The 16,974-nt window shown below is 43.2% G+C and overlaps 1 protein-coding gene across 2 annotated transcripts in view; it reads left to right on the top strand.

The window, feature by feature from the left end:
* Window positions 1-16,974, top strand: part of grm8a (glutamate receptor, metabotropic 8a) — a 241,317-nt gene that overhangs the window by 223,331 nt on the left and 1,012 nt on the right. For both annotated transcript variants that reach the window (XM_056245349.1, XM_056245350.1), the window contains exon 9: window positions 13,379-13,625. In XM_056245349.1, the coding sequence (XP_056101324.1) occupies window positions 13,379-13,625 (247 nt within the window). The remainder of the gene's footprint in view (window positions 1-13,378; window positions 13,626-16,974) is intronic.

The raw sequence follows: 16,974 nt of genomic DNA on the forward strand, positions 1-16,974 counted from the left end.
GCTTTAGTGACCTAACGATTTATTTTAAACAGCTTCCTGTTTTAATTCATTCAAAGAAGGAAATCTCACACACTTGTTTATGGTGGCCAACAGATGTTGTCTCAGCACCGGTGTGTTTTTTCATCCATGCTGGTTTTAAAGTATGCATTCAAGGAAAGAGGAAACATGGACTATTCAGCTGTTTCTTATGCGACAAAAATGAGAAAATAGTTGTTGTACCTGTGCATGCCGTGCGTGTGCGACTCGCACAAAGTTAACTTGGTTGCTCTCGGACGGATGAGAAGTGTGAATTGGTAACGCATATGTGCTGAACGCCACATGCAGTCACACCCAGATAACTTAAATATGTTCTAAGGGGCCATCAACACAGAAACCGTTTGCACTACTTTTCCATTGTTTTTCTATTCGCGTTTAAGCGTTGTGTCTTTTGCAGCGCCTCATGCATGACGTTTATCATGCACAAAAATGCTCAAAATGTTTTTTTTGCAGGAGATCGCAATTGCATGTGATGTTTATGTAACGGAGGCCAGCTAGTAGTTGCTGTGCGAGTAAACCTCACTCCTCTGATCTCAAAAGGCTCTCTCGCGACAGATGCTAGAGGCTGCAGTCTTTGTTAGAGCGCCTGACTCTCATGCCGGAGACCCGGGTTCGAGGCCCGCTCGGAGCGGGTCGAGTGGGACCCGGGTGCAGGGGTTACATTGGTGCCGTGACCCGGATGGGAGTGAGGTTTAGGGGGGTGAGTGTAACGGAGGCCAGCTAGTAGTTGCTGTGCGAGTAAATCTAGCGACAGATGCTAGAGGCTGCAGTCTTTAGCCTCCTTGTTAGAGCGCCTGACTCTCACGCCGGAGACCCGGGTTCGGACCCGGGTGCAGGGGTTACATTTATGTGGCCTGTTGAGTGACATAAGAAATACTGAAGTTCTGTGATCTATTTTTTTTTTTTTTTTACTTTTACTATCCCATCGCGTGTACTAGCTACACCCCACCACGAACACATGGGGTTGTGCTCGCTGGCCCAGAAAATAACATGTGCCGTCACCTGAGAAATAGCCTTTACAAACCTGATCCAATGAGTTCTGTGAGCCGCGGGCTTTGGAGGCGGAGGACTATTAGAAGTGCAGGGTGATAGTCTGCCGGCTGCTTCTGGACAGGGATTCTTCAAAACTAATTAAGAGTGACACGAGGCCATTGAGAAGCTTCATGAAACAACAGGGGAATTGGCAGGCAAAGGAAGCACTGACACTGCACAGGTCATTTCTGGTGAGCTCTCTCTGTGTGTGTGTGTGTGTGTGTGTGTGTGTGTGTGTGTGTGTGTGTGTGTGTGTGTGTGTGTGTGTGTGTGTGTGTGTGTGTGTGTGTGTGTGTGTGTGTGTGTGTGTGTGTGTGTGTGTGTGTGTGTGTGTGTGTGTGTGTGTGCTTTGCTATTGGATCATGCAGCAACAGTAATTCAGATTTTATTGCAATCCGTCCTTCTATTTGGGTGGGCGGCGAGGAAACCGATCAGCAATAAACCAACAGCATCTCCTCACCAACAACCACAACACACAAGCTCTGATCCGAAAGCTATATCTAGTAGGGAGGTTAAGCCCAAAAAATAGGCCTTTGACTTCAAGTCATGATGCAAAGGTCTCCTTTGGTATGGAAGTACCTTAGGGTCATACAAATAAATTTATCCCAAGACACAAGTGAGATCACACTTTGTATCAGAAATAAACATGTTTTTTCAAAAATGCCCGCCAATGCGCCGAAAATACTCTAGAGCCCATATCTTTGCTTCTGTTATCGCTATAATGACAAATTTGGTGTCAAAGTGTACATTTTTGGGGTCAAGGAATCCAATAAAATTGGTTTCAAGTTTAAAAAAATAATAATTTTCCCCATACCATGACAATTGGGGGTAAATATGCACATTTCACATAAAAATTGTCATCAGAGTGACTTTACTTATCTTTTCGTTCAAAAACTTTAATTTTGTATTTAAGCAGTGCAGCTACTTCTGTACAATACATTTGTCCTAAGTAGCATGAGATTTCGACCAGTCAGGAGTAGCCTATAGCATATCAGTTCCTGCAACAACACATCCCATCTGCACCAGGAGCTGTGACAGCTGTTGAAGGTCAGAGGTGACAGGTTAACACTTTGAGGTTTGTATGACTTTCTCATTAAATAGAAAAATGTTTTTAATGTTAGATAACTAATAAATAGCTAGCTAGTTGACTATGGAAAAAAAACCTTAGAGGGAAAACCTCTTTTCTCGAGAATACTGAAGCCAAAAATTATCCTTATAATTTGTATTAATTTAAAACACACTTGCTGCAGCTAGCAGACCTAGGCGAGGCAGCTCGCGCGCCTATTGGATGCTATGCGGCAACTGCTGCAACCTATCGAGGCACTGCTCGTGACATAAGCACCAATGAGTGGGCGTGTGGGCGAATGGGCGTGGCTTATGCCTATATAAGCCAGAGCTCGATAAGATGCTCCTTGGTTTTCATCGACTGAAGCGAAACCAGATGGTAGCACAAGCACGGCAGGGTTACGCAACACTCATTCCCTCTTCTAGAGAGAACCGAGGTTACGTTAGTAACCGTGACGTTCTCTTACGAGAGTACTCTCGTGTTGCGTAAGCTAGCTTACGCTACGGGAATCCAATTTAAAACGCTGTGCGTGCTAAATCTACCACAACACTGACCCAAGGGCGAGCGCCCTGAGTTCATATGATATGGGGATATAAAAAGCCGACATTGGGAATGGATGTATAAGCCAGTGAGATAGCGTCCACTATCCACCTGGAAAGGCTATGTTTCGAGGCAGCTAGACCTTTAGATCGGCCACCAAACGAAACAAATAGCTGTCCTGACCGTCTGAAAGCAGCCGAACGTTCCACGTAAATTCTAAGGGCCCTAACCAGGCAAAGGAGATTCACGTCAGACTCACTGTCAGATCCGAAGAGAGAATGTCAGATTGAAGAGGCGGTGGTACCAGTACCAGTCGGTCGTCTTCCAAGGTTTCAGAGCTGCGACGCATTTCTGATTGACCCTGAGGCGAAACAGATCGGAGGCCCAAGCTTGAGCCACCACTGCAGTGGGCGCATGCGCAGCAGACCCAGCTGGAGTACTGATGATGATGAGGCCATAAGGCCCAGCATTTTCTGAAATCTCTTGAGCGGGACTATAGTGCCGCAATGTTCAGTATGCGCTCTGGCGATAGTCGCGCTTTCATTGACAGCGAGTTCAGCTCTGTGCCCAGAAAGGATATTTCCTGGCTGGGGGACATCGAGCTCTTCGCCCAATTGACTGTGAGACCAAGATTCTCGAGGTGTTCGAGTAATATGGTCCTGTGTTCTATGAGCTCTGAATGAGATCGAGCTAGAATCAGCCGATCGTCCAAATAGTTCAAAGCTCGCATGCCCTGAAGTTTCAGGGGCGCGAGAGCCGCGTCCATGCACATCATAATATACAGGATGCCAGGGACAGGCCGAACGGTAGGACTGTGTATTGATATGCCTGGCCCTCGAAGGCAAATCATTTTAAAAAATCGCCTGTGACGAGAGAATGTCAGACTCGCTGTCAGATCCACAGAGACTTGTGCTCTGAAAGGAGTGGCAAGTACTTTGGGGACATAATCATGTCTTGGTTTGAGGATGACCTTGGAGTCATTAGGCCCAAACTCAAGGCACGACGCGCAAACAGAAAGTGCGTGTAAGTCACCCACCCGCTTGACTGAGGCGATAGCCACCAGAAAGGCGGTTTTCAATGAGAGATACTTAAGGTCCACAGACTGTAGAGGTTCGAAAGGGGCACCCTTCATGGCCTCCAGGACCAAGGAAAGGTCCGAGGGGGGGCGAGGAGGGTTCATCCTTCTAGCTCCCCTGAGGAAGCGGACTACAAGGTCGTTCCTACCCAGTGACTGGCCATGCGAATGTTTGACAAACGCAGCAATAGCCGCCACATATACCTTGAGCATGGATGGGGATCTACCCTTATCCAAAAGCTCCTGTAGGAAGGAGAGAACCTCCAACACCCCACAATCTTGTGGATCCAGGTTGCGAGCTGAGCACCAACCTGAGAACACTGACCACTTGGAAGCATAAGGCCGTCTAGTAGAGGGCGCTCTAGCTTGCGTAATCGTGTTTAACACTCCGTCGGGGAGACTGACGGGTACCCGTTGATGGCCCACACATGCAGAGCCCAAAGCTCGGGTCGTGGGTGCCAAATCGTACCCCCGGCCTGTGAGAGGAGATCTCTCCTCAACGGGACAGGCCACAGAGGCAAGCTCTGAAGCTGCATCAGCTCCGGAAACCAAACTTGGTTCGGCCAGAACGGAGCTACTAGAAGTACACAGGAACCGTTCTCCCTTATAGGCTTGATTACCTGTGGTAACAGCATGATCGGAGGGAAAGCATAGAGAGGGCGGCTGGGCCAGTGATGGGCGGCCCAGCCGCCAGTGATGGGCTGGGCCAGTGATGGGCGCTGAACCCATACAAGGATGCGTTCTGCCAGTGCATGAAGGTTCCGTGATCTCAGACTGCCCTGGCGATTTATGTAGGAAACCACTGACATGTTGTCCGTGCGGACAAGGACATGGTGGCCCTTTAGAAGGGGAAGGAAGAACCGCAAGGCGTTCTCGACCGCCTTCATCTCTAGACAGTTTATGTGCAAGCTCTTTTCTTGGCTTGACCACAGGCCAAAAGTCGGTCTGCCCTCATAGAGGGCGCCCCAGCCCGAATTGGAGGCGTCTGTCGAAACCACTATCAGTTTAGAGATTACTCCCAGGTTTACACCTGTCTGATACCAGTCGACCGCCTTCCAGGGCTCCAGAGCTGTGACACAGTTCTTAGTTACCTTGAGACGTAAACGACCGGATGCCCATGCTCGACGCAGGACCCACGTCTTCAGCCAGTGCTGTAAAGGGCGCATGCGAAGCAGACCTAAACGAAGAAATTATTAAGTTGTGAATGGACTGTGTGTTTGGCATGCGTTTTTTAATAAAAAAATTGCATACTTCACCTCCAATTGTCATGTTAAGGACAACATTATTGTTTTTTAGTCTTGGAACCTATTTTATTGGACTCCTTGACCACAAAAATGTACCCGTTGATACCAAATGTGTCATTATAGCTATAACAGAAGCAAAGATATGGGCCTCTCAAGTATGGTCGGTGGCCATTTTTAAAAAATGTGCGTATATAAGATACAAAATGTGATCTCACTTGTGTCTTAGGATAAATTTATTTCTATGGCCCTAAGGTACTTCCATACCAAAGGGGACCTTTGCATCATGACTTGAAGTCAAAAGTCACTTAACCTCCCTACTAATCTGCCTAGACAGCCTGTTATTATATATATATATATATATATATATATACACATTCCTGCTTTTAGTCAAGGCAAGTCACCTTCATTTAAACAGCGCTTTTAACAATACAGATTGTTTCAAAGCAGCTTTACAGTGATAATAGGAAATTAATGCAATAGAGATTGTTTTGGCTTTACAGCAGATCTAGAATAAAGATATTGTCCACCTAAAGTTCGTTTTTTGATTGATTCACTTGCGTTGTAAAAATCGTTAGTTATTAATTTAGGGGCCGCTTACACGACACAGTTTGAAAACAGAAAGCTTTTAAAGCTGCAGTAGGGAGTTTTGAGAAAACGTTGACTTAGCCTGAAAATTTGAACAAGCACAACTTACAGGTCCCACCCCCTTGCTCTCTGCTGCGCTACAGCCCTCCCTCCACAGCTCGTCCTCCACAGCGGAGCCCGTCGTGAACGCGCAGGCTAGTAAACAGGGCCACCGATGACGGCGGATAAAAAGTTATATGGCACATTCACTAATAGGGACTAAACGTCAATAATATGCTTTACATTGACTATGGCCTGCCCATACTTTGACTACAAACTTGGTCCTCAAATCATTATGTATTTTGCAATAGCCTACATGTAACTTTATAACGTTGCACTCTTTCTATAAGTTATAACTAGTAAGATAACGTTAATATAACGGTAACTAACGTTACAGTATGTAAGTAATTATTCTAGCGATATATAATGCTAGATAAGGTGTACTAGTACATTATTTCAGCAACATGACAAGCCAGTGAATTAGCAGGTTTCAATTGTTGCTTAGCAGAGTGCGTGACATTTTATCTACATGTTATGCGGCTAGAGTTTTGACACCGAGTCAATGGGCTCTGTGTAATTCTTTCTTTTTCGCTTGTTTATCGTCATCGGTCTTTTTCCTTTTACCTCTTTGTTTTATGAGCAGGTGTCACTCGAGAATTGGCAGTTTAGGTTGTTTCTCCGTCATAAGCACAGCTGCAGCACGCCGGCAATCTTGAGTTTGAACGACGGCTCGCGCTGTGCAAGAGAGGGGTGTGATCAGCGCGTACACGAGCGTGATTGACACTGCTAAGACATTCCTCCTGGCTCTGATTGGTTGTTTCTGACCGGGAGCGTGTATTTCTGCAAATGGCAATAGGACCACTGGGAGGAGCCAGAAGAGCTTGATTTTTTTCACAGATTATCTGTCTCATATTCTACTGTCATTATTATTATTATTATTATTATTATTTATTGTCATTGGAAGTACAACGAAATTACATCAGAGCAACAATCGACAGTGTTTTTCATGAAGTGCAGATGATCACCGATAAAAACAGTGTGTTTACAGGGCACCGCAACCGACAACTACCAAGACAAGGGAATATCAAGCTGAATCACCTATAGAGCTACACAGTCCAGTTCCAAATTGTTGGAATGATAAAAAGTCCATACTAACACCACAAATAGGGCCATAGTGACCCATAAACAGAGAAGGGGCGTATAGGCTGGATTGCTACCAATCAATGAAAAGTATAATTATGTGTGCTGCAACAATGCAGAGTCCAGTTCACAGTTATTGCAGTTATTGGGTATGTTAAATAATGATAGATGTGTAAATTAAGTAACGGAAGGAGGTAGTCCGGAATGGTGCTCATTCAGCAGTCGAACTGCCTGAAGGTAGAGGCAGTTGGCCATTCTAGTGGTTCTAGCTGGAAGAGACCTGTACCTCCTGCCCGACGGCAGCAGGCGGAACAAGCCGTGTGCTGGATGGAACCGGTCCCTTATGATGTTGTGTGCTTTACGCAGACAGCGGGTGGTGTACACAGATGAAATCTCCGGGAGGGTAGTCCCGATGATTTTGCCAGCAGTATTCACCACCCTCTGAAGTAACTGTCGTTCAGCTGTGGTGCAGCTAGAAAACCACACCAGCAGCCCATAAGTCAGCACACTTTGGATTGCACAGTTGTAAAAATTTATCAGTAGCCTCTGGGGGAGTTTCACTCTTCTCAGCTTCCTCAGGAAAAAGAGCCGCTGCTGGGCCTTCCCTACCGCTGTACTGATGCTCCTGCCCCAGGACAGATCCTCCGACATAGTAACACCCAGAAATTTGAAGTGTTTCACCCTTTCGACTGTCTCTCCATTGATGTTGAGGGGTGAGTGACCTAGATTGTTTGATTTACGAAAGTCAACTATGATTTCCTTTGTCTTTCTGATGTTTAGTAACAGGTTATGGTTCTTACACCACTCTGTTAACAGATCGATCTCCGCCCTATATGCCTTCTCATTGCTGGCTGTAATGAGGCCGAGCACAGTTGTGTCGTCAGCAAATTTAATTACATGATTAGTGGAAAAAAAAGCGGAACAGTCATGTGTGTAGAGTGTGTAAAGTAGGGGACTGAGCACACATCCTTGAGGTGCACCAGTGTTGATGTATATGGTGTCAGAAACGTGCTCGCCTATTTTCACACATTGGGAGCGGTTGGTTAGAAAATCCAGTATCCAGTAGCATAGTGACTTGTTCAATCCAAGATTACACAATTTCAGCAGAAGTGTAATTGGCCGTATTGTGTTGAAGGCTGAACTAAAGTCAATAAAGAGCAGCCGTGCATAGGTGTTTTTATGCTCTAGATGTTCCAACAGTAGGTGAAGCACAGTAGCAATGGCATCCTCCGTTGATCTATTTGCCTTATATGCAAACTGGTACCGGTCTAAAGCTGGTGGTATGGCCTTTTTTAGGTGTTTCATGACCAGCCGCTCCAAGCACTTTGCAGGGATGGATGTAAGTGCAACAGGCCTATAGTCATTCAGGCATGTGACATTGGCTTGTTTAGGGACAGGAATAATTGTTGCTGCTTTAAAACATAATGGAACCCATGACCTGGACAGTGACAAGTTGAAGATCCTGGTAAAAACTTCTGCTAGTTCGGATGCACAGTCCTTTAGCACCCGTCCCAGTACTCCATCCGGACCAGATGCTTTCCTCGGATTGATGTTACCTAGGCAAAGTCTCACTTCATGAAGGCTCAGGACTGGTGACATATCGTCGTGGGAGGGCAAGTGGGGGCACAAAGCATCCTTGTTCTCCCTATCAGGACATAATGACAGTTTTAGCAAATATGTAAAAAATATATTTTTTACAAAAGTTACCTACAGCAGCTTTAATGTGTTCTGGCCGTTCATTTGCATGACAACGGCATTTGGGGGTCGAGAACGCAAACTTTGAAATAGGTTCCAAAGGTGCAAGTTTTGAAATTTTTTAAAACGTCATCATTTCCGTGTAAACTTCAAAAACGTGAATCTGTGAAAACGGTGACGGCCGGCACATGCATATCATGTGTTTAGTCTATAGGTATGCACTTTTGTTTGAATATACTGTATATACTGTATATCTTTCTTTACAAAGTGACATCACCAAATTACTTGTCTGGCCTGATAATGCAGAATTTCATTGTCTTGTTATCAGAGCATGTTATATAAAAGAAAGTAAATTAATGAATGTAAATGTAAACCAAAGAAAAAAGTTTGTCTTTGTAATCTGTAATCAAAATATACTTAAAGGTACACTATGTAACTTTTTCAGTCAACAGGCCTACATCATCAATCCTTCTTCCAAAACATGTTTTGGTCTTACCCTGATTCACTACGGTAAGCCTGTCATGTTTGAGACCTGTCGGGAGGGTTTTCACGGGATATTGCGTACACTCTCCCATGTGTGTCTCGTCATAGTAAAGATGCTCCGGTTGCTTTGCCGTGTGTCTGGTGTGGGAGGTTAGTTTAGTGTGTGTGTCTGTGTGTGTGTGTCTGTCTGGTGTGGGAGGTCAGAGGTTAGTTTAGTGTGTGTGTGTGTGTGTCTGGTGTGGGAGGTCAGAGGTTAGTCTAGTGTGTGTGTGTGTGTGTGTGTGTGTGTCTGGTGTGGGAGGTCAGAGGTTAGTCTAGTGTGTGTGTGTGTGTGTGTGTGTGTGTGCGTGTGTGTGTGTGTGTGTGTGTGTCTGGTGTGGGAGGTCAGAGGTTAGTCTAGTGTGTGTGTGTGTGTGTGTGTGTGTGTGTGTCGTGTGTCTGGTGTGGGAGGTCAGAGGTTAGTCTAGTGTGTGTGTGTGTGTGTGTGTGTGTGCGTGTGTGTGTGTCTGGTGTGGGAGGTCAGAGGTTAGTCTAGTGTGTGTGTGTCTCTGGTGTGGGAGGTCAAAGGTTAGTTTAGTGTGTGTGTGTGGTGTGGGAGGTCAGAGGTTAGTTGTCAAAACACGTGAGAAAGGTTGACATGTTATAGTATTTTGTCATTATCTTTGCTAATGTTGACTATGATCTCGACTATGTCTACCTGTAGGAAACAGTGCAGTCTTGAGCTGTACACACACTCCTGTTTTTGTTCCTCACTTTTTACAGCTCTTATCATGTGTGATAATAACAGCCAACCTGCAGGTTAATTGAATACGCAGCAGTTGTACCATTTTATTTGGATTTGGCTCTGAAATGCATTAAGGAAAGTGTAATTCAGACTTTAAGAACAGCTATATATGGCACAATCATCTGTTTAACTTCAGACCTCGAGGGCTCTGAGAGGCTTCTGGGTAATGGACGTGTGATTAAGTGCTCAGTGTGACACCATTATACAGTCATATGCACTCGCTCTCTTTATGTTGCAGCAAAACTTCAGAAATTCACCACGTCCCGATGTGATTTTTGTTTTAATTATTCCTCTTGCTCATGTATGGCTGATTCTATTACAAACCTGCTGAGAAAATGTTTTAACGGTCCTTTGAGATTTGATTTATCCTCTAATTGGCAGGGATTTCCCATTATTATTCCAACTTTAAGAGCCTACGGGGTCATATGAAGAGAAATCAAATTTCCATTGATTGAAAGAGTTTGACGTATTATGGTATTACTTTCACAGCTCAAAACCTCCTTCCCAGATCAGAAATAGCTGCAAAAATGAATGAACTTCCAGGAAATAGTGTTTCTTAAAAAAAAAAAGCCCAGAAACAGCCATAACGTCATGATCGAGAACACATAATGATATAATAACATTAAAAATCAACCTTAATAGATAAAACATAAAACTCTGGTTCATTTTGAAAAGACGTTATATTGTGACACCACAGATATTATATGACACATACACAAAATGATCTCAAAGTAAATCGGACGTGCATCATTACATTGGATCCGTGCATTAGCTCTTAAAGTGACAGTAACCTGTCTATGCCATTAATGTTAATCAAATAACAAAAGCTTTAACAAACATGAATCTATATTTAATTTATTTTAAATGCCATACAACTTCTATTCGGCTGTGAAATCTCTCTTTAAAGTTCGGTTCAGTCCCTCCCGAGGGTTTATGGGAGTATTAAGCCACAGTCTGCCAGAGCCCCTGGTCATAATACAGCGGCGCGATTGCACAGATCGATACATGATATTCCCGCGGAGTGGAAGATGATGGCTAATAGCATCAGAGTTGTCATATATTCTATAGTTGTTCCGGGGAAAGTGGACGTTTGCAGCTGAAGTTTGTGAGAAGTTTGGTGATTAAATATAATGAGCAGTGTTTCCTCTGACTGGTATTAACGGGCTGGTTGTTAGTCTTTGATCTACAGGCAAATTAACACAGAGTTATGTGTAGCTTTTAGTGGGAAATCTCCTGTCTGTGTCAGACTGCTCAGATCAATAACTGCGGAGCCGGTCTCGGGTGATTACCTGCAACTTCCGACCTTAGAACGGTAGAATATCCACCGATTCATTGACGGCTGTGAGTTTGAATTGTTCTCTGGTGTGTGTGTGTGTGTGTGTGTCTATGTGACTCTAATTGTAATGTCATGATGATATGATATGGTATACGCATTTACTTGGCTATCAAAATCAGTACATAAATATGGGGTTTCTTATTTGAAAACAGTAAAATTATGAAATATTAATAACATTTAAATAACTTTCTAAACAGCATCATTACTCCAGTCTTCAGTGTCACATGATCCTTCAGAAATCATTTGCTGCTCCTATTTCTGATTATTATCAGTGTTGAAAACAATTGCGCTGCTTAATACTTTTATGTCCCCAAATGTTTGATCGGTTATGCTCTATTTGCTGTCTTTGTTTTCTTTCTTCATGAGGTTGTTTGAGATTCGGTTCGCTTCACTTGTAAGGCAGCTACAGTACCTGTGTAGGTAATAGTCTGTAAAAGCAGCTCACGAGGTTTAGCAAGAGCTTTATTTCTGTATTAGGCTTTAGCTAGTGTGGATTGAACACTTAGCATGTCTCTTTCCCGTGTGGCAGCTCATATTTTGTGATCTTGCTCCTCCAGCAGCAGCTTTAGCCGGTTCCCGTTCGCTCAGTAAATGTCACTAAGCATTTCCCCCAGTGGATTGTCTTTAAAAGCGCACTGACCACTGCTCTGAACATGCCAGCGAACCAAGCAATGCCATCCAGTCCCGTCCGGTGACGGATCAGGGATCAGCGGGTGGCTGGAGCTTTGCTTTTCATGGCCATTACGGGATGTTCGCGCTTCTACGTTTGCACACTTATTATCTGTCTTCCATTGTCTGTGCGTTTGGACTGGAGCGTGTCTCGCCATCTGCTAGCAGCCATTCACTGTGATGTTTACCCCCTGCTGGAGACAAAGATACACATGAGTGCTTAGCCTTTGAGGATTCTTCTTCTGTTCATGTGTGTGTGTGTGTGTGTGTTCTCAGGACTGAGTGTGTTGGATGTGCTCATGTCTGTTAATTGAGTAAGAGCTTTCATTTTTTAAATTCTAATTAAGGAAAGTTGTAAATCTGTCTCTGAGTGCGAACGTGTGTCCTTATCAGCCGCTAATTATGCTTCCAGCATCTGAGAAGTCTTGATGTGTGTGTGTGTGTGTGTGTGTGTGTGTGTGTGTGTGTGTGTGTGTGTGTGTGTGTGTGGTCTGAGAGTTTCTGTGAAAACTTTATCAAGCTCGAAATGCCTGATGAATAACAAATCCAGACATGTTCTTTAATTTTAGCATGTTTATTTTGAGTTTTTATGATCTGAGACAGAAATGAACCAGTACAAGTACAAGATTTTTTTGCCCCTAATTGTAATAATGATTTGATCTAGCATGTATTGGTGATTTTCAGATGGATGGATGGATGGATGGATGGATGGATGGATGGATGGATGGATGGATAGATAGATAGATAGATAGATAGATAGATAGATAGATAGATAGATAGATAGATAGATAGATAGATAGATAGATAGATAGATAGATAGATAGATAGATAGATAGATAGATAGATAGATGGATGGATGGATGGATGGATGGATGGATGGATGGATAGACCGACTGAACGCCAGTGGGCGGGGCCTATGATGCGATGATGTATCGATGTGTCATATGCAAATGTCTTTGCCCGTTGGACGTCACAGATCCTGCAATATCAAAACAAGCCATTTTTAGAGCTTGATTAAATAAATGCTTTGTTTAGAATGAGAAGGATTTTGCTCGATGTTTTAATGATACAAAGACCTCAAGGCAAATCTGATCTCTCGTGTCATGACCCCTTTAAAACAGTTGATTATTATAGCTATGAGGAGACATGAGGAGAACTAAAAACATGAGGAGACATATTTTGCAGCAATTATTTCACATTTGGGCATTTCTCCTAGTAAATATGGGATTTTCTGTGTGTCTGATATGGATTCGAATTCAGGGTATATTTGGGAAATCTCTCTCTCTCTCTCTCTCTCTCTCTCTCTCTCTCTCTCTCTCTTTCACACACACACACACACACACACACACACACACTTTCAAATTCATGCATGTGTGGAGTTTTTATGATTGTAAAGGAAAGGAAAGAAAAAGAGGGAAAACCCTAACTTTTTGTATTTGTACATTTTTTTAGAAACGAGTGTTGGCGTTTCTAAGATGCTTTTTCACGTCTTGAGACTGTTTTTTTAAATCCATTGTGCTCCTTTCTAGCTGCTTTTTGTAGCTTTTTACTAAAAATGTTATATCTTTAATGTTTTTGTGAATAAAGTGATCTTAAAGTCAAGTCTCTCTCTCTCTCTCTCTCTCTGTTCCCATTTGCTGTGTGTTGTTCTCAGATGTACATCCAGACGACGACCCTCACCATCTCCCTCAGCCTCAGCGCGTCTGTGTCTCTCGGGATGCTCTACATGCCCAAGGTCTACGTCATCCTCTTCCACCCGGAGCAGAACGTGCCCAAACGCAAGCGCAGCTTCAAAGCCATCGTCACTGCCGCCACCATGTCAGGAAAACTAGTGCCGAAGGGAAGCGACCGGCCCAACGGGGAGGTGAAGACCGAGCTGTGTGAGAGCATGGAGACCAACAGTGAGTATTTCAGAAAAACCCTTTCAAATGAGTGATTTTCCATGGCCACTTGGTTTTTAAAGGTTTGGAGGCGCCACATATAGTGCTAGTTAATAAGCTGAATTAAAAAGCCACAAAAACCATGACTGATTTAATGAATTCCCATTGCTTTACATGACAAGTAGTTCATTTATTCATTCGCTCATAGCAAATGTTAATGTGTCATTTTTCTGATTTTCAAAACGTTATTTTTGCTTTGAATCGAATGCTGTGATTAATCTCGCGACTGGTTGGTTTGGTTCAAGGCTTAAAGGGTTAGTTTCCCCAAAAATGAAAATTATGTCATTAATGACTCGCCCTCATGTCGTTCCAAGCCCGTCAGACCTCCGTTCATCTTCAGAACACAGTTTAAGATATTTTAGATTTAGTCCGAGAGCTTTCTGTCCCTCCATTGTAAATGTATGTACGGTATACTGTCCTTGTCCAGAAAGGGAATAAAGACATCATCAAAGTAGTCCATGTGACATCAGTGGGTTAGTTAGAGTGTGTTGAAGCATCGAAAATACATTTTGGTCCAAAAATAACAAACTAGGACTTTATTCAGCATTGTATTGTGTTCCGGTTCTGTTGTGGATCCGCGTTCAGTGCCGCGGCTGACGTGTGTCTGGTGTGTGTGTGTGTGTGTGTGTTCTGGTTCTGTTGTGGATCCGCGTTCAGTGCCGCCGCTGACGTAAGACGCTGCTGACGTGTGTCTGGTGTGTGTGTATTCTGGTTCTGTTGTGGATCCGCGTTCAGTGCCGCTGCTGCCGTGTGTCTGGTGTGTGTGTGTGTGTGTGTGTGTGTGTCTGGTGCGCCCGAGCTTCGTTTACAGTCTGAGGGAGACGCACGCTGGAAACAAAACAATCTTCCCAAACATGTCTAAGGATTTCCACACAGAGGAAGACTTGCATTTTTTTGCCCAGCCATATTTATTTGAACCCGAATACACGGACGCACCAGACACACACACACATACACACACACACACACCAGACACACGTCAGCGGCGGCACTGAACGCGGATCCACAACAGAACCGGAATACACACACACACACACACACACACACACACACCAGACACACGTCAGCAGCGTCTTACGTCAGCAGCGGCACTGAACGCGGATCCACAACAGAACCAGAATACACACACACACACACACACACCAGACACACGTCAGCAGCGTCTTACGTCAGCGGCGGCACTGAACGCGGATCCACAACAGAACCAGAATACACACACACACACACACACACACCAGACACACGTCAGCAGCGTCTTACGTCAGCAGCGGCACTGAACGCGGATCCACAACAGAACCAGAACACACACACACACACACACACACACACACGTCAGCAGCGGCACTGAACGCGGATCCACAACAGAACCGGAAGACAATACAATGCTGAATAAAGTCCTAGTTTTTGTTATTTTTGGACCAAAATGTATTTTCGATGCTTCAACACACTCTAACTAACCCACTGATGTCACATGGACTACTTTGATGATGTCTTTATTTCCTTTCTGGACAAGGACAGTATACCGTACATACATTTTCAATGGAGGGACAGAAAGCTCTCGGACTAAATCTAAAATATCTTAAACTGTGTCCCGAAGATGAACGGAGGTCTTACGGGCTTGGGACGACATGAGGGCGAGTCATTAATGACATAATTTTCATTTTTGGGTGAACTAACCCTTTAAAGCTTTTGGTTGAAGTTTATTTAAATGTAGAAAATGATGCTTTGATAATCCAAGTCTGCTGTAAACGTGTTTGGTCACTGTTTCTGCTCTCTTAGCGTCACATTTATCTCCAGATGTTTGGTAAATGTTCCATCTGCATGTTGAACAGCTGTTTACTACAGAATGGTAAACTTAACCAAACACAAGTCTTGTTTTAAGACCAAAAGTTTCCCGCTGAGATGTTTGCCGGAGGTAGACAGGCAGAGTAAAGCGTGACATCAATGTCCCCGGTCTGATTAGCATATCCGACTAGCTGCGTTATTTGCCAGCTTGATAAAAAAAAAATTGGCTCTTTTTGATTTTTTTTTTTTTTTTTTTTTGTTCTGAAAAGTGCGGGATTATGGAGTGTTGAAAATTTTATCACTCAGAAGTGATCCAAGGCTTCGAGGAGAAGTAAGCCCGTTTTAAGTCATCAAGCCAATTACTTTGCTCTGTGCTGTGGGTGATGCTTTGCCTTCTGAAATATTAAAGCACGACTCAAGTGTCAGTATCAAGACCTCCCAAAACTAAATTAGGCAAGTTTTTATTCGATGCTAGGCCTTTTTTGCCACTTTTATTTGGTTAAGAGAGGATTTGGAGGAGGGAACGGGAAATGCGGGGAAAGATTCATTTCAGTGAATTTTGTGAATCCGTTCACCAAAATGATGTAACCCTTTTACATCATTACGTCAGTAGATAGGCATAACGTTTGTGTGTTATTAATGAATAATTGATTCATTCATTCAATAGATTTGTCTTAACAACCTAAACAAGACTTTATTATTCTTAATTCAAATTTAAGAGTGTTTATTAAAAGAAGACACTCAAACGAATGGAAAAATAACCAAAAGATTCATTCACCAAGAACTACTAGACACATTTAAACTAGACATTAAAAATAAAATGCCAACTAGAAGTTGTTTTGTTTTTGTTTTTCCATTTAATTTTTGGCCTTTTTGACACATTTATGACCAGTTCGTACTGTACATTTACAACATTCACAACATTCACAAAGAACACAACATCGCAAACTGCTCAATTTAAACTTGTTTTCATGAAAACATAGTAGACAACACATTTTTAACAGGTTTCTTTGAGCGTCTCATCTTGTGATGTTAACTGTCAGGGCTCACCAGTTTGTCATGGTATTGTTGTTCATCTATTTATTGAAAAAAGGACTCAAATAAGAAGGACTCGCAGTGAAACCTGCAGAAATGAATCTTTTTGGTGATTCACAAGATTCACTTAAATGAATCAAGATCTCCACCACTTTTTTCTCATTCCCTCTTCCAAGTCCTCTCTTTATTAAATACAATTGGCAAAAAGGCCAAGAATCAAATAAAAGCTTATCTAATTTAGTATAGGCAAAATCTGGAACAACTTACACTGCCGTTCAAAAGTTCGGGATTGGTTTATTTGAACCCTCCAATAATTTTTTTTTTTTTTTTAAACAGTAATATTGTGAAATATTATTACAATTTTAAAGTGTAATTTATTCCTGTGATCAAAGCTGAATTTTCAGCATCATTACTCCAGTCTTAAGTCACATGATCCTTCAGAAATCACTCTAATATGATGATTTGCTGCTCAAGAAACATTTCTGATTAT

The sequence above is a fragment of the Rhinichthys klamathensis genome, unplaced genomic scaffold, assembly GCF_029890125.1.
Source record: "Rhinichthys klamathensis goyatoka isolate OS25496 unplaced genomic scaffold, OSU_Roscu_1.1 h1tg000029l_1, whole genome shotgun sequence".
In the NCBI taxonomy this organism is placed as follows: Eukaryota; Metazoa; Chordata; class Actinopteri; order Cypriniformes; family Leuciscidae; genus Rhinichthys; species Rhinichthys klamathensis.